Consider the following 21,450-nt stretch of genomic DNA (forward strand, 5'->3'; position numbering starts at 1 on the left):
CACACCTTTAATGGTTCAAACTCACTCTGCACAGAACTCTACAGATCATCACAAGCTCCAGAGTCCACCTGAAGCCCCTTTACATATCAGTGTCAATCATTGAACACTTAACATAAATGAGACAACTAATTGCAATGTCTCTTAACCCATTACTTAACAGTCTCCCCTTCCTTGGAGATAAAAAACCAATTAGGTAAAAAACAAAATTTCAAGAAACTAAAATTTCAAGAAACTAAAACACACACCTGATTCCCCCCCTTTTTTTTTAAAGTAGAAAAAAACATTCACAGAAACAGGCGCCCTTCATTCACGATATCTAAAAGTTTCTGTGAACTAGCCTCTCTTTTCGTGAAACAGTCTGACAGTTGATAGCTACTGTCAACCCATTTAATTTTTGTTATTTCCCCTCTGTCCAACATCTGCTTTAAACTTGCGATGTCTATCCGTAACCTCTTTTCATTGACACTTTTTGTAGAGTGCACATTTTCCCACAGGGATTTATTGTCAATGTGACAGTCAATAGGTATATTACCTAAATCCTCTAATCCCAAAATTTCTGTCAATATCTGACTTATATAAAAGGCCATATGCACCGCTTCCACTAAGCTTAATGTCTCAGCAGCCAAAGTGCTTTTGATCACTCTCCTTATTTTCTTTGTTTCCCACGCACGAGGGCAACATTTACCATTGTTCCCCAAAAGAAAAATTATAAAACCTCCTGCGCTTGAAACTCCATCACATACATTTGCATAGGACGCATCACTATAAACTATGAGTTTCAAATGCCTAAGATCACCTAAAACGGGGAACTTCAAAACACACTCCTGCATTTTTAGTTTGGCCAACACTTTATTTGCTCTTATTATGTCTTCCACTTTGGGATCATTCATCTTTGTACTCAACTCTAAAACATCAAAACTCATGTCCGGTCTAGTCTGTCTTCCTAACCAGTTCAGCTGCCCAATTAAACTTTGCAGTTGCTCTTTTTCTATCTTCGCAACCATGGCGTCTTTTTGTGAAACCCGGCTACGACTAATTGCTATTGGGCTGATGCTTTCCAAGTAAGATTGCTGACGTAAAGTTGCCCCTAACTGAGTCTGTCCGATTTCCAAACCAATACATTTAAATGCACCGGAAGCCTGACTTCCAACCCAGAATTCTTTCCTCAAACCAGAGATTACAATAGCTTCAAAATCACTAGTCCCACCCCACAAAAAATAATCGACATGCATCATGAAGATGCCAGCAAGATTTCCTTTATAGTGCCAGTAAAACATTGCAGGATCTGCTTTCAACTGGCAACAGCCTAACTTTAACAAGACTGACCTTACCGAAAAGTACCACACTCTAGATGCATCATTTAATCCATATACACATTTGTTCAACTTCCACACCCTCTCTGATCCCAGTATAAGCCACACCCTCTCTGGCCCCAGTATAAACTGCATCCTCTCTGATCTGGTATAAACGGCTACCTCTCAATCCCAGTATAACCTCCATCCTGCCTTTATACCAATATATTCTGATCCTCCCTCTGCATTGTCATATATCTCCTTGACTGTTTTTATTGTATTTTATTGGTACTTTGGTTATGTCCTGGATCATCAGTATTTATGGAGTTGGCTCTGCCATTCTTTCACCTTGACCCCACTGGGGGGGATTTTTCACCCCGTTTCCGGCATGCTGGGGAAAAGAATTGTGGGGGCCGTCCCAAAATCGTTTTCACACCGGTGGGAATTCTCTGCTCAATTGTCCGTGCCAATGATGTAATGGGGGTCCCACCATGAAAGTTCGGGAAACCCATTACCATACACTTAAATATCTTTAGCAGGCTTCCCTGGTGTATTATCGCCCACATAAGTATTCCCCCACACTGGCAGTGTCAGGAAAGACTGATGAAGCTATGGATGGCGCCATTGTGCAAGAAGGCCTTTTTCGTGGCTCAGCATTTTCTTCTGCCTCAAACAGAATGTGTAGTAGCAAGAAATTGTGGTTGGCGTGATCAAGATGTGTTGAGAAGTGAAGAGACATTTCATGAGTGAAGGGTCCTTATTGTCAGAGTTGATCTTGTTGTCCCCTTTTAGAAAAGGTAAAGAGGACTTCCGGTGGCGGCTATGAGGGAGTAGGTCGCACATTTGGTGGCTCCCGCTCGGGTCGGATGTTTGGACCTTTTCCCCCGATTTTTTGTCGGATCTGAAGTGGAAAATTGATGTTGGATGCAACTGTGACGAAGAATCCTACATCAGTGCGTGGAGAAGCGGACCAGGAGTGCTCGCAAAGGAAAAAAATAGGCGAACGAAGAAGGCTTGGGCTGAGGCTGCAATGGGAGAAAGCATGGCAGACAACCGGGGTCCTGGCTTGACGACCCAGCGGTTGATGGAGCAGTTGATGCAATTTATACAGGAGGGCTTCGCCAAGCAGAAACAGGAATGCTTGGACCCGATTAAGGAGTCGATTGCACAACTGGAACTCAGACTGGATGCTCAAGATCGGACGATCCAGAAAGTGGAGAAGGCACTGGCTGAGCATGAGGAACACCAAGCTGCGGTGGAGTTGGAGGTGGGGATGTTGAGAGACCAACAGAAAAGGCTCCAGGAGAAGGTGGAGGATCTAGAGAACAGGTTCCTCTGGTAGAACCTGTAAATCGTGGGTCTCTCAGAGGGATCCAAAGGAACGGATGTAGGGTCATACATAGTGGCTATGTTTGAGAAGCTACTGGGGGAGGGGATGTTCACCCGACCCTGAGAGGTGGTCAGGGCGCACAGAGCGCTAGCGAGGAAGCCACATGTAGGTGACCCCCCCCCCCAACGAGAGCAGTAGTGGTGACATTCCACAGGTACCCGGACAAGGAGTGCATTCTACGGTGGGCCAGACAGACGCGGAGCTGCAAATGGGAGAACAGTGTCCTGCGTATATATCAGAATCTGAGCGCGGACGTGGCCAGGAGAAGAGCAGGGTTCAACCAGATAAAATCGACCCTTTTTACGAAGAAGGTAAAGTTTGGACTACTGTACACAGCCCGTCTTTGGGCTACTCACGAAGAGCAACATTTCTACTTCAAGTCGACCGAGAAAGCGATGGACTTCACTAGAAGGAAAGGGCTGGTAGTGGACTGAGGTGTTTGGACTGAACTTGCTGCAGTGCTCATGTTTTTTTTTTTCTCTTCTTTTTTTGTTATTTAAAAAAAAAAGAAAAGTATTTGTCTTTGGATGTTACTTGTAATACCTTTTGTATTGAGCTGGGGTCGGTGGACGAGCTGCTTCAGCTAGAATTTGCATTTGCATTGATGGAGGATAGTGGTGTGAAATTTAGATGTCGGATCTTCTTTTTGATTTTCTTTGTGTTTCTTTTGGGCAATTGGGGTGGGATTGTTTACGTTTGCATATGTGTGTCTGAGGGGGGAGGGAACAATAGGTGGGAAAATGTCAGGTGCCATGGGTGGGGGCCACCAAGCTGTGAGCTAGCTAGCTCACAGAAGCGCAGTTGGGGGGGGGGGGGGTGAGCAGATGGTATGCTTGTTGAAGGGGGCTGTGTGTATAGTGCTGTTACTGGGGGGGGGTGGAGTGGGAGGAAATGTTCTGCTGACGGGGGAGGGACTTTTGCTGTGGGACAATAGGGAGGTCGGGGACGGAGGCTGCCATGGGGTGTGGACTGGCCCAAGAAAGGTGACGGCTGATTGGCGGGTGGGGGGGGGGGGAGAAGCCCCCCAACCAGGCTGATCACATGGAACGTAAAAGGGCTAAATGGGCCAGTTAAGAGGGCACGCGTGTTCGCGCTTCTGAGGGGACTGAAGGCAACATGGCAGTGTTGCGGGAGATGCACCTTAGAGTAACGGACCAGATCAGACTAAGGAAGGGATGGGTCAGACAGGTTTTCCACTCGGGGCTGGACTCTAAGACTAGAGGGGTCGCGATCCTGATTAATAAGCGAGTGTCATTCGAAGCGGGAAGAATAGTTGCAGATGTGGGAGGTCGGTGCATTATGGTCAGTGGAAAGCTGGAGGTGCTACACATGAATGTGTACGCGCCAAATTGGGAAGGTGTGGAATTCATAAGAAGGATGTTGGGGAAAGCCCCGGACCTGGATTCGCATAAGCTGGTTATGGGGGGGGGGACTTCAACACAGTCATTAACCCAGGGCTAGACCGGCCTAGCTCAAGGACAGGCAGGGTGCCAGCAATGGCAAAGGAGCTAAAGGGGTTTATGGAGCAGATGTGGGGGGGGGGGGGGGGGGGGGGTTGGACCTATGGAGATTTGGGCGGCCGAGAGTGAAGGAGTTCTCCTTCTACTCGCACGTGCATTAAGTGCACTCCCCTGAACAGGGCTTTACTGACGGGGGTAGTGGACACTGAGTACTCAGCGATCACAATCTCAGATCATGCCCCGCACTGGGTTGACCTACAGGTGAGCAAGGAGGGTTGCCAGCGCCCACACTGGAGGCTGGAGGCTGGAGGTGGGACTGTTAGCAGATGAGGAGGTGTGTGGGCGGCTGACGAAATGTATCCAGAATTATCTGGAAATCAACGACACAGGGGCAGTTTCGGCTGTGGTGGTCTGCGAGACGCTGAAGGCGGTGGTTAGAGGGGAGCTGATCTCGATACAGGCCCACAGGGAGAAGACAGACAGAGCAGAGACGGACCGACTGATAAAGGAGATACTACAGGTCGACAGGAGGTATGCGGAGACCCCAGAGGCAGGGTTTCTAAGGGAACAATGGAGACTACAGGTGGAGTTTGGGGGGAGGGCAGGCTGGCACACCCGAACTTTAGTAATTATTATTGGGCGGCGAATATAGCCATGATTAGGAAGTGGATGGTGGGGGGAGGGTCAGTGTGGGAGTGAGTAGAGGCGGCATCTTGTTAGGGAAGTAGTTTGGGGGCATTGGTAATGGCATCTCACCGTTCCCGCCAGCACGCTACTCCAGCAGCCCCGTGGTGGTCGCTGCCCTGAGAGTCTGGGGGCAATGGAGGAGACATGTGGGAGCAGAGGGAGCATTGGTCTAGTCTCCAATTTGCAATAATCACCAGTTTGCTCCGGGGAGGTTAGATGGAGGGTTTCGGAGATGGCAGAGAGCAGGGATCAAGAGGATGAGAGATATGTTTATAGAGGGGAGCTTTCCCAGCCTGAGGGAACTGGAGGAGAAATCTGAACTGACGAGAGGGAATGAATTTAGGTACCTGCGCGGGACTTCCTACGCAGGCAGGTCTCAACCTTCCCGCTCCTATTTCCAAGGGGGATACAGGATAGGGTAGTTTCCAGAGGGTGAGTGGAGAAGGGAGGATTTCGGACATTTATAAGGAACTGGTGGGATCAGAGGAAATGCAGACCGAGGACCTGAAACACAAATGGGAAGAGGAGTTAGGAGGAGAGATAGAGGGTGGTCTCTGGGCGGATGCATTGAGTCCACAACATGTGCCAGGCTTAGTCTGGTACAATTTAAGGTCGTTCACCGGGCACACATGACAGTGGCCCGGATGTGCAGGTTCTTTGGGGTAGAAGACAGGTGCGCAAGGTGTGCAAGAGGACCAGCAAACCATGTTCATATGTTCTGGGCATGCCCGAAGCTGAGGGGATTCTGACAGGGGTTTGCGGATGCCATGTCCAAGGTGTTAAAAACAAGGGTGGTGCCGAGTCCAGAGGTGGCGATTTTCGGAGTGTCGGAGGATCCGGGATTCCAGGACGAGAAAGAGGCAGACGTTCTGGCCTTTGCCTCTCTGGTAGCCCGGAGACAGATATTATTAGCATGGAGGGACTCAATTCCTCCGAAGTCGGAGACCTGGCTAACGGACATGGCTAGCTTCCTCTGTTTAGAGAAAATCAAGTTCGCCCCAAGAGGAGGTGGCAGCCGTTTGTCGACTTCATTAGGGAATATTAACCGTCAGCAGAAGTGGGTGGGGGGGGGGGGGGGGGGGGGGGGGAGCTGTGGGGCTAGTTTGGTTTAGAGTAGGAGGTTAGAAAAGGTGGGACCTCTGAGAGAGGAAGCCGGCTTTTGCACTATGTTTATAATTGTATGTACACTGTTTCTTCTGTTACTGTTACAAAACCATAAATACCTCAATAAAATGTTTATTAAAAAAAAGTATTACCCCACCCCAACGCCGTGGGCCTGCCATCATGTTAGCAGGGTTTACTACAGGCTTTGACAAACAGGGACCTGGCGAATGTCATAATATACATCTATGTATATAATGGTGTGCAGACAGGCAGTGATTGACACACAGGATGACCTGTAAGCACATAGCACAGAGCAGCCAATCACCAGACAGGACACTACCACTATAAAGCCAGAGGGCACCAGATTTCCCACTCTCTCGGGACCCAGCCTCTGAGACAGTCTGAGTTCGTGAGCTGGCCAGTACAAACACCATGTGGTAGCTAGTAAGTCTGGTTAGGCTAGTATCAGGTCTCCAGTCAAGTCAGCGTAGTATCAACCCACAATTGAACATGTATAATAGTTTAGACGTTAAATAAAATTGTGTTGCATCTTATCAAGTGTTGGAGGTCTGTCTCTCGCTACACTGCATCAAGCGCAGTCCACATCGACCCAACCTGCCCAACACATCATGGTACCAGTGAATGATGCTGAAAACTGATGGACCTACCTTGAGTGAATCAGCATTGGCCAGCAAACAGCCATCCGGTGACATGGAAAACGTCCAGCCTCCTCCACAGCTCCGCATCGCCGGCGACCTCGGTGCAAATTGGAAGATCTTCAAACAAAAGTTCCAACTCTATCTCGAAGCCACCGACCTCGAGGCCGCATCGAACGCCAGGAAGATCGTACTATTCCTCTCCGGGGACCACGCCATCCACATCTACAACCCCCAGGGTGGAGAGAGTCATGCCTGGCACTGCCCCCTGGCCGAGGGAGGGCTTTTATCAGGGAGGTTCGGAGTGGGTGGGGAGGAAGGGACCTGTGTCCTTTGGGGAGTGAGGTGGGGGGGGGGGGGGGGGGGGGGGGATTTCCATTTCCACGGAGGGAACCTTTTTATAAATGTTTGGTTTTTTCAGATTTCCCTTTAAAAATAGAGACCCGATCTGCCAGTGGCCGAGGTTGCTGGTGGGAAGGGCTCATTTATAGCCCGCTCTGCCAACATGACGCTATGGGTTCTTCCCCTTCTATTTTCTTTGCAAAGTGTTTGAAAAGCCAGCACACAGCGGGTGGGCTTTTCCCACACAAGGCAATACTTTGAAAAAAAATCATAAATTTCTGCCCGTTAGATATAAAAGCAGGAGAACCTTTATTTAATTCCTCCTTGAAGATTCTACCTGCTGCGTAATCTGACATTGGTGGGTAGTCCCACTGTATGAAGAGTTTGTTGTGGTTATTCACGGCATGGAAATCGAATACTGTTTTGTCAGAATCTCACCCTGGCCCTTCCTGGTAAAATGACAAAATGCGCTTTCAACTGAAACAGGAACAAATCTTTTTTGTTTTTGCAGGATGCCACTACTCAGGTCTCTCCTGTGGAAATGCTCAGTCTTTCCCGCAAATTCCGCCAACAGCATTTCCTGGTTGGGCTGCTCCTGGAGGAGATAGCTGATGTACTGAAAGCTGATTCAGGCAGGTGAGTGGGTCAGGGACTAAGGTTCTGTCTCATTGTTATCAATACGGTTAATATTCCCTCCTGATGTGGCTCGTTTTGTCTCAAATCGATAGAAGTGAGGAAAATAATGGATCAAAAACAGAGTCCGCTTTTGGGCGCATTTTTTAAAATATAAATTTCGAGTACCCAATTATTTTTTTTCCCAATTTAGGGGCAATTTTGCGTGACCAATCCACCTATTCTGCACATCTTTGGGTTGTGGGGGTGAAACCCACGCAGACATGGGGAGAATGTGCAAACTCCACATGGACAATGACCCAGGGCCGGGATTCGAACTTGGGTCCTCAGCGCCGCAGTCCCAGTGCTAACCACTGCACCCCATGCCGTCCTTTGGACGCCTTTAACGGGGCGTTTCTCAACAGCTGCAACACTGAGAAACACCCCACTATTCAACAGCACTTTGCCGCTTTCTTTGACCCTGCCGGGGAATGCCCCACCAAGGCCGCACTTGCATTATTCCTGCACTGACAATCTCAACTCACCATTGCAGGAAGAGTATTTACAGATCGGGGTGCCATTCTTAAAGGCAACCCTGAAATTCTAAACACCCTTCCCCCTCAGCAACCCTACCGTGGTTTCCGGACCACACCACCAATGCAACCAGATTACCATTTCTGGGTTCCTAGAGCGCCCCACCCCCAACCCCATTTCTTCAGGGCAAGGCACCCCAGGACCGAACCCTGGCATTGGTAATCTGGCACTTGGGCACCTTGGATGGCCAGCCTGACACTCTGGCAGTTCCCCTGCCAGCCTGGCAGTGCCAGTAGGGCACCGTGGCAATGCAGATCCATACTAATTTGGCACCGCAAACACTAATCTAGCAATACAGGTACATGCACTAATCTAGCAACAGAGGTAAACACACTAATCTAGCAATGCACACACACTAATCTCGCAAAGTGCACACTAATCTAGCAATACAGGTACATGCACTAATCTAGCAATGCAAACACACTAATCTAGCAATGCACACACACAAATCTCGCAAAGTGCACACTAATCCAGCAATACAGGTACATGCACTAATCTAGCAACACACACACACTAATCTAGCAAAGTGCACACTAATCTAGCAATACAGGTACATGCACTAATCTAGCAATGCAAACACACTAATCTAGCAATGCACACACACAAATCTCGCAAAGTGCACACTAATCTAGCAATACAGGTACATGCACTAATCTAGCAACACACACACACTAATCTAGCAAAGTGCACACTAATCTAGCAATACAGGTACATGCACTAATCTAGCAATGCAAACACACTAATCTAGCAATGCACACACACTAATCTAGCAACACAGGTACACACACTAATCTAGCAATGCACACACACTAATCTAGCAACACAGGTACACACACTAATCTAGCAATGCACACACACTAATCTAGCAAAATTCACACTAATCTAGCAATACAGGTATATGCACTAATCTAGCAATGAACACACTAATCTAGCAACATAAGTACACACTGTAATCTAGCAACACAGCTACACACACAAATCTAGCAACACAGCTACACACACAAATCTAGCAACGCACACACACTAATCTAGCAACGCGAACACACTAATCTAGCAACGTGCACACACTAATGTAGAAACGCACACGCACTAATCTAGCAACACCCATGCACTAATCTAGCAGTGAACACACACTAATCTAGCAACACAGGTACACACACTAATCTAGCAACACAGGTACACACACTAATCTAGCAAAGTGCACACTAATGTGGCAGTACAGGTACATGCACTAATCTAGCAATGCACACACACTAATCTAGCAAAGTGCACACTAATCTAGCAATACAGGTACATGCACTAATCTAGCAATGCACACACACTAATCTCGCAAAGTGCACACTAATCTAGCAATACAGGTACATGCACTAATCTAGCAATGCACACACACTAATCTCGCAAATTGCACACTAATCTAGCAACACGGGTACATGCACTAATCTAGCAATGCATACACACTAATCTAGCAAAGTGCACACTAATCTAGCAATGCACACACACTAATCTAGCAAAGTGCACACTAATCTAGCAATACAGGTACATGCACTAATCTAGCAATGCACACACACTAATCTCGCAAAGTGCACACTAATCTAGCAACACGGGTACATGCACTAATCTAGCAATGCATACACACTAATCTAGCAAAGTGCACACTAATCTAGCAATGCACACACACTAATCTAGCAAAGTGCACACTAATCTAGCAATACAGGTACATGCACTAATCTAGCAACACACACACACTAATCTAGCAAAGTGCACACTAATCTAGCAATACAGGTACATGCACTAATCTAGCAATGCAAACACACTAATCTAGCAATGCACACACACTAATCTAGCAATGCACACACACTAATCTAGCAACACAGGTACACACACTAATCTAGCAATGCACACACACTAATCTAGCAATGCACACACACTAATCTAGCAACACAGGCACACACACTAATCTAGCAATGCACACACACTAATCTAGCAACACAGGCACACACACTAATCTAGCAATGCACACACACTAATCTAGCAAAGTGCACACTAATCTAGCAATGCACACACACTAATCTAGCAAAGTGCACACTAATCTAGCAATGCACACACACTAATCCAGCAAAGTGCACACTAATCTAGCAATACAGGTACATGCACTAATCTAGCAACACAGATACACCCACTAATCTAGTAAAGTGCACACGAATCTAGCAATACAGGTACATGCACTAATCTAGCAATGCACACACACTAATCTAGCAAAGTGCACACTAATCTAGCAACGCAGGTACACACACTTATCTAGCAATGCACACACACTAATCTAGCAACACAGGTACACACACTAATCTAGCAACACAGGTACACACACTTATCTAGCAACAAAGGTACACACACTAACCTAGCAACACAGGTACACACACTAATCTAGCATGCACACACACTAATCTAGCAACATAAGTACACACAGTAACTAGCAACACAGCTACACACACAAATCTAGCAACGCACACACATTAATCTAGCAATGCGCACACACTAATCTAGCAACGTGCACACACTAATGTAGCAACGCACACGCACTAATCTAGCAACACCCATGCACTAATCTAGCAATGAACAGACACTAACCTAGCAATGCACACTCACTAACTAGCAACGCACACTCACTAATCTAGCAACGAGCACTCACTAATCTAGCAACGCGCACTCACTAATCTAGCAACACCCATGCACTAATCTAGCAATGAACACACACTAATCTAGCAACGCACACTCACTAACTAGCAACGCACACTCACTAACTAGCAACGCGCACTCACTAATTTAGCAACGCGCACTCACTAATCTAGCAACACACATGCACTAATCTAGCAATGAACACACACTAATCTAGCAACACGCACACACACTAATCTAGTTACATATGTGTGAAACCTTCTGTCTCACTATTTCACCCTGCTGTTCCCGTTAAAATGACATAATGTGCATTCAACTAAAACAGAAACAATTTTTCTTTCACTAATTAACAACACATGACAAGTACACACACTAATCCAGCAATAGATACTCTCATTCATTAATCTGGCAACAAACACTCTCAGACACCCAGCTAACAAGACACAAAATGCACACTAACCTAGCAACAGATGCACTCACATTGACCTAGTAATAGATAAGCTCACACACCAACTACTCCTACACACATGGGCTGGATTCTCCGATTTTGAGGCTATGTCCGGAACATGTATCTAGTTTTATGATGAAAACATTGCCGTCGCTCCCGCACAGATGCTCCGCCTGGTGAGGGGCTAGCAGCTGCGCCACATAAAACCTCCGGCGTTCCCGACAGAAACGGCCGTCGAATTGCCGGACCCGGCCTGCCAGATAGTGACCCCTGTAACCCCCTCGCTACCCCGGACCACTCTCTACCAGTCCCCTAGCCCCCGCCGAAGCCTCCCTGGCCAGCGGAACAGCTCCTCCCCGCCCCCCGACTGTGGTAGCACTGGACACAGTCCACAGCCAACACGCGAGGTTGACGAAAACCCAGACCACAAGCAATCCACGCTGTCGGGATGTGGGCCCATCGGGGGCGGAACATCGGGGGAGGGCCTTCAGGTGACGTCCTGAGGCTGTGCCAAGGGTGTGCGGTGTACTCCCTGATGATGTTTTGGAGAGGGCGGAGCATCCAAAAAATGGCAACGCCCCCGATTTCAGAGTCAAAAGGGATTCTCCGCCCGATCGGCAAATACGATTTTGGCGTCGGGCAATGGAGAATTCCGCCCGTGATCTGCCAACCCAATCTCATCCACATCCGCTATAATGCTTATGTAGTAAGACACATACACATACATACTTTTTCCTTCTGTAATTCACTTTGACGCTGCACATTGATGTGTTTAAATGCTGGTGTTTTGGCAGATTGATCAGAAGAAAGGCAGTGAACTTACTCCACAGCCTCCTGGCTTCACATGATAGAGACTCAAGACTGTGGGACGTTAAGGTGAAGGTGAAAGTAGCAGCGTTGTATCTGCCATTTCTGAGCATCGTCCTGAGTGCCCTCCCCCAACTGCAGAACATGTCAGGTAAATGAAATACAGGGATTGGGAAGGATTTTGGGAGGTGGCATGATCTCATCGGAAGACTGATAGGTGATAGAATCATAACACTTCTTGTTTCACGAGACATTATTACTGCTGCCCTGCATTTGGGCTGGAATTTTCTACAAGTTTTCCCCTTTAGGCACCCCCCTCTCTCTCTTTGAGGCCTGGCTAGGAGAAACCTGGATGGAGAGTTGCGAGCAGTTATTCAAGATACGGAAGTGACCCTTGGGTAATAAAATTCAGTTATTAATTCTTCAGTGGGAATTGCAACTGGTCCAGTTGAGCTACTCCCTGTTGACCAGTTGAACCACTTGCTATTGGCCGGTTGAACTACTCCCTGGGCTGGAATCTCCGACCCCCCCACCGGGTCAGAGAATCGCCTGGGGGGGGGGGGGGGGCAGCGTGAATCCCGTCCCCGCCGTCTCCTGAAGTCTCCGGCACCAGAGATTCGGCGGGGGCGGGAAATGCGGCACGCCTGTCGGGGGGACCCCCCCCCGGCGATTCTCCGGCCCGCGATGGGCTGAAGTCCTGCTGCTGTAATGCCTCTCCCGCCGGCGTGAATCAAAACACCTCACCGGCGGGCCTGGCGGCACGGGCGTGCTCTGGGGTCCTGGGGGGGGAGGAGGGGGGGGGGGGGGTCTGGCCCACGATCGGGACCCACCGATCAGCGGGCAGGCCTGTGCCGTGAGGGCACTCTTTTCCTTCCACATTGGCAATAGCCTTCACGATGGCAGACGCGGAAGTGACCCTTTCCCCTGCGCATGTGCAGGGATGACGAAAGCAGCTGCTGACGCTCCAGCGCATGCGCAGACTTCCGCCGTCCGGCGAAGTCCCTTCTGTCCCGGCTGGCGTGGTGCCAAAGTCCTTTCCCGCCGGCCGGCGGGGCGCCAACCACTCCGGTGCGGGCCTAGCCCCTCAAGGTTAGGGCTTGGCCCCGAAAGGTGTGGAGAAATCTGCACCTTTGGGGCGGCCCGACGCCGGAGTGGTTCACACCACTCCATCCCGCCGGGACCCCCCGCCCCGCAGGGTAGGGAAGAATCCCGGCCCCTGTCTACCAATTGAACTACTTTATGTTGGCAGTTGAGGTACTCCCTGTTGGCCAGTTGAACTGCTCTCTGTTGACTAGTTGAGCTGTTCCCTGTTGACCAGCTGAACCAATCCCTGTTGGTCAGTTGAACCAATCCCAGTTGTCCAGTTGAACTACTCCCTGTTGGCCAGTTGAGCTGCTCCCTGTTGACCAGTTGACCTGCTCCCTGTTGACCAATTGAGCTGCTCACTGTTGACCAGTTGATCTGCTCCATGTTTTTTTTTTTAAATAATTTTTATTGAAATTTTTACAAAATATAAACCTCTCAACTCTATTAACAAAAGAACCGCGGTAACACCCCAAGAACAATACCCACCCAACTACAAAAGCAACTACAAACAAAAGAAAAAAAAACAAAAGAACACCCAAACAACAAAAGGGAAAGAGATAACACCCACCACATCCCACAAACCCATGTACACAGTTCTCCCTCCCACCGATCCAACCCCCCCCCCTCCCCTCCCCCCGTATTGCTGCTGCTGTCGGCCTATTTCCCTACCGTTCCGCCAGGAAGTCCAGGAAAGGCTGCCATTGCCTAAAGAACCCTTGTACTGATCCCCTCAGGGCAAATTTCACCTTCTCCAATTTAATGAACCCCGCCATATCATTGATCCAGGCCTCCACACTTGGGGGCCTCGCATCCTTCCATTGGAGCAGGATCTTCCGCCGGGCTACTAGGGACGCAAAGGCCAGAAAACCAGCCTCTTTCGCCTCCTGCACTCCCGGCTCCACTACAACCCCATAAATTGCGAGTCCCCAGCCTGGCTTGACCCTGGATCCCACCACCCTCGACACTGTCTTTGCTACCCCCTTCCAAAACTCCCCCAGCGCTGGGCACGCCCAAAACATATGGGCGTAGTTCGCTGGGCTCCCCGAGCACCTAGCACACCTGTCCTCGCCCCCGAAAAACCTACTCATCCTCGTCCCAGTCATGTGGGCCCTATGCAGCACCTTGAACTGTATGAGGCTAAGCCTCGCACAGGAAGAGGAGGAATTCACTCTCTCCAGGGCATCCGCCCACGTCCCCTCCTCAACCTCCTCACCCAGCTCCTCTTCCCATTTACCCTTCAGTTCCTCCACCGAGGTCTCGTCTACCTCCTGCATTACCCGGTATATGTCCGAAATCCTCCCTCCTCCAACCCACACCCCCGAGAGCAACCGATCCCGCACCCCTCGTGGGGGCAGCAAGGGGAACCCCTCCACCTGCTGCCTGGCAAACACCCTCACCTGCATGTACCAAAACATGTTCCCCGGGGGAGCCCAAACTTCCCCTCTAACTCCCCCAAGTTCGCGAACCTCCCCTCCACAAACAGGTCCCTCAACCTCCTAACCCCTGCCCTCTGCCAGCCCAGAAATCCGCCATCAATGCTCCCTGGGACAAACCGATGGTTCCCCCGTATTGTGGCCTCCATCGAGCCCCCCACTTCTCCCCTATGTCGTCTCCATTGCCCCCAAATTTTGAGGGTAGCCGCCACCGCCGGGCTCGTGGTATACCTCGTTGGAGGGAGCGGCAGCGGCGCCGTCACCAGCGCCTCCAGGCTCGTGCTCACATAGGACGCCACCTCCATCCTCTTCCATGCTGCCCCTTCCCCGTCCATTACCCACTTACGCACCATCGCTGCATTGGCAGCCCAATAGTACCCACAGAGGTTGGGCAATGCCAGCGCCCCCCTATCCCTGCCCCGTTCCAGGAACACCCTTCTCACCCTCGGAGTCCCATGCGCCCACACAAATCACGTAATACTCCTTTTGACCCTCCTAAAAAAGGACTATGGGATAAGGATGGGGAGGCACTGGAACAGGAACAAAAACCTCGGGAGGACCGTCATCTTAACGGACTGCACCCTCCCCGTCAGTGACAGCGGTAACATATCCCACCTCTTAAACTCCTCCTCCATCTGCTCCACCAACCTTGTGAGGTTGAGCTTGTGCAGGGCTCCCCAACTCCCAGCCACCTGGACCCCTAGGTACCTGAAGCTCTTCCCTGCCTGCTTCAGTGGGAGCCTACCAATCCCCTCCTTTTGATCCCCCTGATGCACCACAAACAACTCACTCTTGCCCAGGTTCAACTTATACCCAGAGAAACCCCCGGATTCACTAAGAATCCTCATCACCTCCGGCATCCACATACAGCAACAGGTCGTCCGCATAAAGCGACACTCGATGCTCCTCCCCACCCCGCACCAGGCCCCTCCAGTTCCCTGACTCCCTCAATGCCATGGCCAGGGGCTCAATCGCCAACGCGAAGAGCAAGGGGGACAGGGGGCAGCCCTGTCTCATCCCCCGGTACAGCCGAAAGTACTCCGACCTCCTCCTATTTGTGGCTACACTCGCCATCGGGGCCTCGTAGAGCAGCCTCACCCACCGGATAAACCCCTCCCCAAACCCAAACCTCTCCAGCACCTCCCACAAATACTCCCACTCAACCCTATCAAAGGCCTTCTCCGCATCCAATGCCACCACTATCTCCGCCTCCCATTCCATGGCCGGCATCATAATGACATTGAGGAGCCTTCGCACGTTCGCATTCAACTGCCTTCCCTTCACAAACCCCGTCTGGTCCTCATGAATGACCCCGGGCACGCAATCCTCTATTCTAGTGGCCAGGATCTTTGCCAGCAGCTTAGCGTCGGCGTTTAGCAGCGAAATCGGCCTATATGACCCGCACTGCAGAGGGTCCTTGTCCCGCTTCAGGATCAAGGAAATCAGCGCCCATGACATAGTTGGGGGCAAAGCCCCCCCCTCCCTTGCCTCGTTAAAGGTCCGGACCAACAGGGGGCCCAACAGGTCCAAATACCTTTTATAAAATTCCGCCGGAAACCCGTCCGGCCCCGGCGCCTTCCCCGACTGCATGCTCCCTATCCCTTTGACCACCTCCTCCAGTTCGATCGGCGCCCCAAGTCCCTCCACCTGCTCCTCCTCCACCCTGGGGAATCGCAGCTTGTCCAAGAAGCGCCCCATTCCACCCCCCTCCACCGGGGGTTCCGACCGGTACAGTTCCCCATCGAAGTCTCTGAAGACCCCATTAACATCTACTCCCCTCCGCACCACCTTCCCAGCCTTCTCCGTCACTCCCCCAATCTTCCTGGCCGCGTCCCGCTTTCGGAGCTGGTGTGCCAGCATCCTGCTCGCCTTCTCCCCGTATTCATACACCGCCCCATGTGCTTTCCTCCACTGAGCTTCCGCCTTTCTGGTAGTCAATAGGTCAAATCTGGCCTGAAGGCTACGCCTCTCCCCCAGCAATCCCTCCTCTGGAGCCTCCGCATATCTCCTATCCACCCGCACCATCTCCCCTATCAGTCTCTCTCTCTCCCTCTGCTCCCCCCTCTCCCTATGGGTTCGGATGGAGATCAATTCCCCCTCATCACCGCCTTCAATGCCTCCCAGTCCGACCCCACTCGGACCTCCCCGTTGTCATTGGCCTCAAGGTACCTCTCGATACACCCCCGAATTCTCTCGGCCACCTCCTCATCTGCCAGCAGCCCCACCTCCAAGCGCCAGAGCGGACGTTGGTCCCTCTCTTCCCCCAGCCCGAGGTCCACCCAGTGCAGGGGCATGATCTGAAATGGCAATGGCGGAGTATTCCACATCCTCCACCCTCGAAACCAATCCCCTGCTCAGGACAAAAAAATCAATCCTCGAGTAGGCCTTATGTACGTGGGAGAAAAACGAGTATTCCCTGGCCCTTGGCCTCGCAAACCTCCAGGGATCCACCCCCCACATCTGGTCCATAAATCCCCTCAACACCTTAGCCGCCGCCGGCATCCTGCCGTCCGGGACTTGGATCGATCCAATGGGGATCCAGTACCGTGTTGAAGTCCACCCCCCCCCCCCCCCCCCCCCCCCCCCCCCCCCATTATCATGCCCCCTACCTCCAGGTCCAGAATGCATCGTCCCAATTTGGGGCATAAACATTCACCAACACCACCCGCTCCCCCTGCAGCTTACCACTCACCATCACATATCTCCCGCCACTATCAGCCACCACATTTAACGCCTCAAACGACACCTTCTTCCCCACCAGGATCGCCACCCCCCTAGTCTTCTCATCCAGCCCTGAGTGAAATACTTGGCCCACCCATCCCTTCCTCAGCCGAACCTGTTCCACCACTCTCAGGTGTGTCTCCTGCATGGCCACATCTGCCTTCAGCCCCTTCAGGTGCGCAAATACCCGGGCCCGTTTGACCGGCCCATTCAGCCCCCTCACATTCCAGGTTATCAGCCAGATCAGAGGGCTCCCTGCCCCCCTCCCCTGCCGATTAGCCATACCCCATCCCTTGCCCACCACCGGCCAGCGTCCCCCGCTCTGCCAGTTTCCCACGGCGGCAACTCCCCCCCTCCAGCACCCCCTGCGTCCTCCAGCTCCTTCCTGACCGTTTCAGCAGCAACCCGGTACCCCCCCCCCCCCCCCCCCCCCCCGCCCCCCCCAGGCTAGGACCTCTCCTAGCCGCACCCCTCCCTCCATAGCACTCCCGTGAACCAGCTAACTTCTGCTGACCCCGGCGACTCCCGCCCTTCCTCCGACTCCTCCCTACGTAGGACTACCCCTCCTCCATCGTGCCCGTCAATGGGTCCTCCTCCCTCCCCCCCCCCCCTCTTGCGCGGGAAAAGAAAACAGCCAGCAACGACCCGCGCTTCTCAGCCCCGCCCCCGCCCCCACAATCTCCCAGCGCGGGAAACCCGCAGGAGGCCCGCGCTTTCGCCCTGCCCGGCCCCGCCTCCTCCAGGGCTACTCCCATTGTCAGTCCCCCCCACCAGCTCCCCGAACTCCCCGTTTACCCCCCTGCCCGAACCCGTCCACCAGACCCCTACAAAAAAACCCATATAGAAAAGACAAATCGACATCACCCCTCTCACCCTAAGGCCAACCCACATCTTACATTAAACCAAGCAAATACAAATACAGTATTATACAGCATCCCCCATCTTAGACCCTCAGTTTGAGTCCAATTTCTCGGCCTGCACAAAGGCTCACGCCTCCTCCGGGGACTCAAAATAATGGTGCCGATCCTTATTGGTGACCCACAGACGCGCCGGCTGCAACATGCCGAACTTCACACTCCGTCTATGGAGCACCGCCTTCGTCCGGTTAAACCTGGCCCTCCACCTCGCCACCTCCGCACTCCAGTCCTGGAAGATCCGCACCTCCGTGTTCTCCCACTTGCTGCTCCGCTCCTTCTTGGCCCACCGGAGCACACACTCACGATCCACGAACCGATGAAACCGCACCAACACCGCCCGCGGCGGCTCGTTCAGCTTGGGCCTCCTAGCCAGAATTCTGTGGGCCCCCTCTAACCCCAGGGGCCCTGGAAGGACCCAGCCCCCATCAGCGAGTTTAACATAACCGCCACATAGGCCGCCAGGTCCGACCCCTCCAGTCCCTCCGTGAGGCTCAGGATCCGCAAATTCTTCCTCCTCAACCGGTTGTCCAGCTCCTCGAACCACTCCTGCCATCTTTTATGGAGCGCCTCGCGCATCTCCACCTTCCCCGCCACGGCCACGGCCTCATCCTCCCTTTCGGAGGCCTGCTGCTGCAGCTCCCGGATCGCAGCCCCCTGGGCTGTCTGCGTCTCCATCAGCTCCCTGTTGGTTACCTTCAGCGACTCCAGCAGCTCCAACTTAAGCTCCTGGAAGCAGCGCAGCAGAGTCGCCTGCTGCTCCTGAGCCCACTGCCTCAGCTCCTCAAGGCCTCCGCCGGCCGCCATTTTGTCTTCCTTCCCCCGCTTTTTCAGGGGTGCTTTCTCCGTTTTTCTCCTTACCCCACTCCTGGTCCGGACCATAGGACCGTAGGGGTCGACTCCTGTCCTCTTCCCACGTCGGGATTTGCCGACACAGCTCCGTTGGGGGCCCTGAAAAGAGCCCCAAAGTCCGTTTTCAGCGGGAGCTGCCGAATGTGCGGCTTAGCTCCGCATTGCCGCCACCGGAAGTGATCTGCCCCATGTTGACCAGTTGAGCTGCTCCCTGTTGACCAGTTGAGTTGCACCATGTTGGCCAGTTGATCTGCTCCATGTTGACCAGTTGATCTGCTCCATGTTGACCAGTTGATCTGCTCCATGTTGGCCAGTTGAGCTGCTCCCAATTGACCAGTTGAGCTGCTCCCTGTTGACCAGTTGAGCTGCTCCCTGTTGGCTAGTTGAGTTGCTCCCTGTTGACCAGTTGAGCTGCTCCATGTTGACCAGTTCAGCTGCTCCCTGTTGGCTAGTTGAGTTGCTCCCTGTTGACCAGTTGAGCTGCCATCTGTTACCAGTTGAGCTAGCCGACAGCAGCAGTTTCAGTCCGATGGGAAGGCTCTGAACACGGTTATGATTAGGGAGTGTCAGTGTGAGTAGTGGAGGGGTACACTTGACTACTGTATAATCAGCATGATGTAAAGATATGGAAGCATTTCCCAGATGCACAATCCTGTCTCAAATCTGGAATTGCAGCAAAATAATCCTAATTCTATATTTTACTAATAAGAGCCTCTAATTAAAGAAGCAATGTATGCAAATATTGCAGATACATCAAAGGGGATAAAAAGGCATGTGTGCGTACGTGTGTGTCTGTGTCTGTGTGTGTGTGTGTGCATGTGTGTGCATCTTTTCAACCTATGATCATTCCAAATAAGCGTTTTACAGTCAATGAAGTACTTCTTAAGTGTAGTCACTTATAATGCCGGCACCAAGCTGAGTATGAGAGGGAGAAAGGAATAGAAGCTTCTGTTGATCGGGTTTGATGAGGAGGGATGGGACGAAGCTTTTGTGGAACATAGACACCAGTAAGACCCCTTGGGCTGGTTGAGCCGTTTCCTGTGCTCTACATCCTATTTCTGAGAACTTGATGTAAATCTGTTCATGTTGGAAGCCTGGGATTTGCTGATTCATTCTCAGTATAAATTTGGTTTGTGCAGTTGGGTGTGTTCTATTTCTGCTTGACCAGTTGCTAAGCCCATGCTTTCACTTCATCACAACATGCAAAAATATTTATTTCCAGTAAGTGTGGCTGGTACACATGACCCAATATGGAGGGTTGAGATAAGGACATCGGATTCATTAAGTGACAGCTGGTTGCTGTGATGCCAGATAGCAGAGGGTCGTGGGGAGAGAGGAAATCAAACAGCCCAGAGAACTGTCTGCATTGGAGCCAATCTTACGACTGTAAAGGCGCATGAGGAATTGTGCCAGGGAAAATTCTCACAGGTGTCAGTCAGCACTCTGGCCTCTGAATCGGATGGTTCTGAGTTCAAGTACCACTCCAGGAACACAGAAGTCTAGGCTAACGCTCTCGGGCAGTACCGAGGGAGTGCTGTGGGAGGCCCTGGGCTGGATGCTCCGGCGGCGGGATGTTCCGTTTTGCCGGCAGCCTGGTGGTTTCTCCAGCGGCGTGGGGCTGCCCTACAATGGGAAACCCCATTGACTAGCTGGCGTAACGGAGCATCCCGCCGGCGGGGTGAACCTGAAATGTGGCACGCAGGGCGGAGAATCCAACCCCCTGTTTCTCAAATTAGATATTTTTTTTTTTTTATAAATTTAGTGTACCCAATCATTTTTCCAATTAAGGGGCAATTTAGAGTGGCCAATCCACCTAGCTTGCACCTTTTTGGGTTGTGGGGGCGAAAACCCACGCAAACACGGGGAGAATGTGCAAACTCCACACGGACAGTGACCCAGAGCCGGGATCGAACCTGGGACCTCGGCGCCGTGAAGCAGCAGTGCTACTCACTGCGCCACCGTGCTGCCCATCAAATTAGATATTTAACCAAGACTCTATTTGCCTGCTAAGGTGGACAGAAAAGATCCTATGTTTGCCTGATAATTATTCCTCGCAAACATGACTAAAACAGCTTATATGGCCATTATCAGATTGCTCTCTATGGGTGTTTGCTATGTGCAAGCTGACTGCCCTGATTTCCTCCATTACAACAGTGAACAGTGTTGGTCCACTTATCTAAGACATTGGAGGCAGTCCAGAGAAGGTTCACTTGGTAGATCCCGGGTATGGAGGGATTTTTTTATGAGGAGAGGTGAGTAGGCTGGGCCTGTGCACAATGGAGTTTAGAAGAATGAGAGGCGATCTTATTGAGGCATATAGGGGCCTGACAAGATAGACGGTGAGAGGATGTTTCCTCTTGTGGGAGAGTCTAGGAC

The 21,450-nt window shown here is 51.4% G+C and overlaps 1 protein-coding gene across 1 annotated transcript in view; it reads left to right on the plus strand.

Moving 5' to 3' along the window:
* Window positions 1-21,450, plus strand: part of LOC119953774 (dedicator of cytokinesis protein 7-like) — a 328,309-nt gene that overhangs the window by 232,541 nt on the left and 74,318 nt on the right. The window contains 2 exon segments of the mRNA XM_038778389.1: window positions 7,443-7,567; window positions 12,056-12,219. Coding sequence (XP_038634317.1) covers window positions 7,443-7,567; window positions 12,056-12,219 — 289 coding nt within the window.

This window comes from Scyliorhinus canicula, chromosome 18 (genome assembly GCF_902713615.1).
Source record: "Scyliorhinus canicula chromosome 18, sScyCan1.1, whole genome shotgun sequence".
In the NCBI taxonomy this organism is placed as follows: Eukaryota; Metazoa; Chordata; class Chondrichthyes; order Carcharhiniformes; family Scyliorhinidae; genus Scyliorhinus; species Scyliorhinus canicula.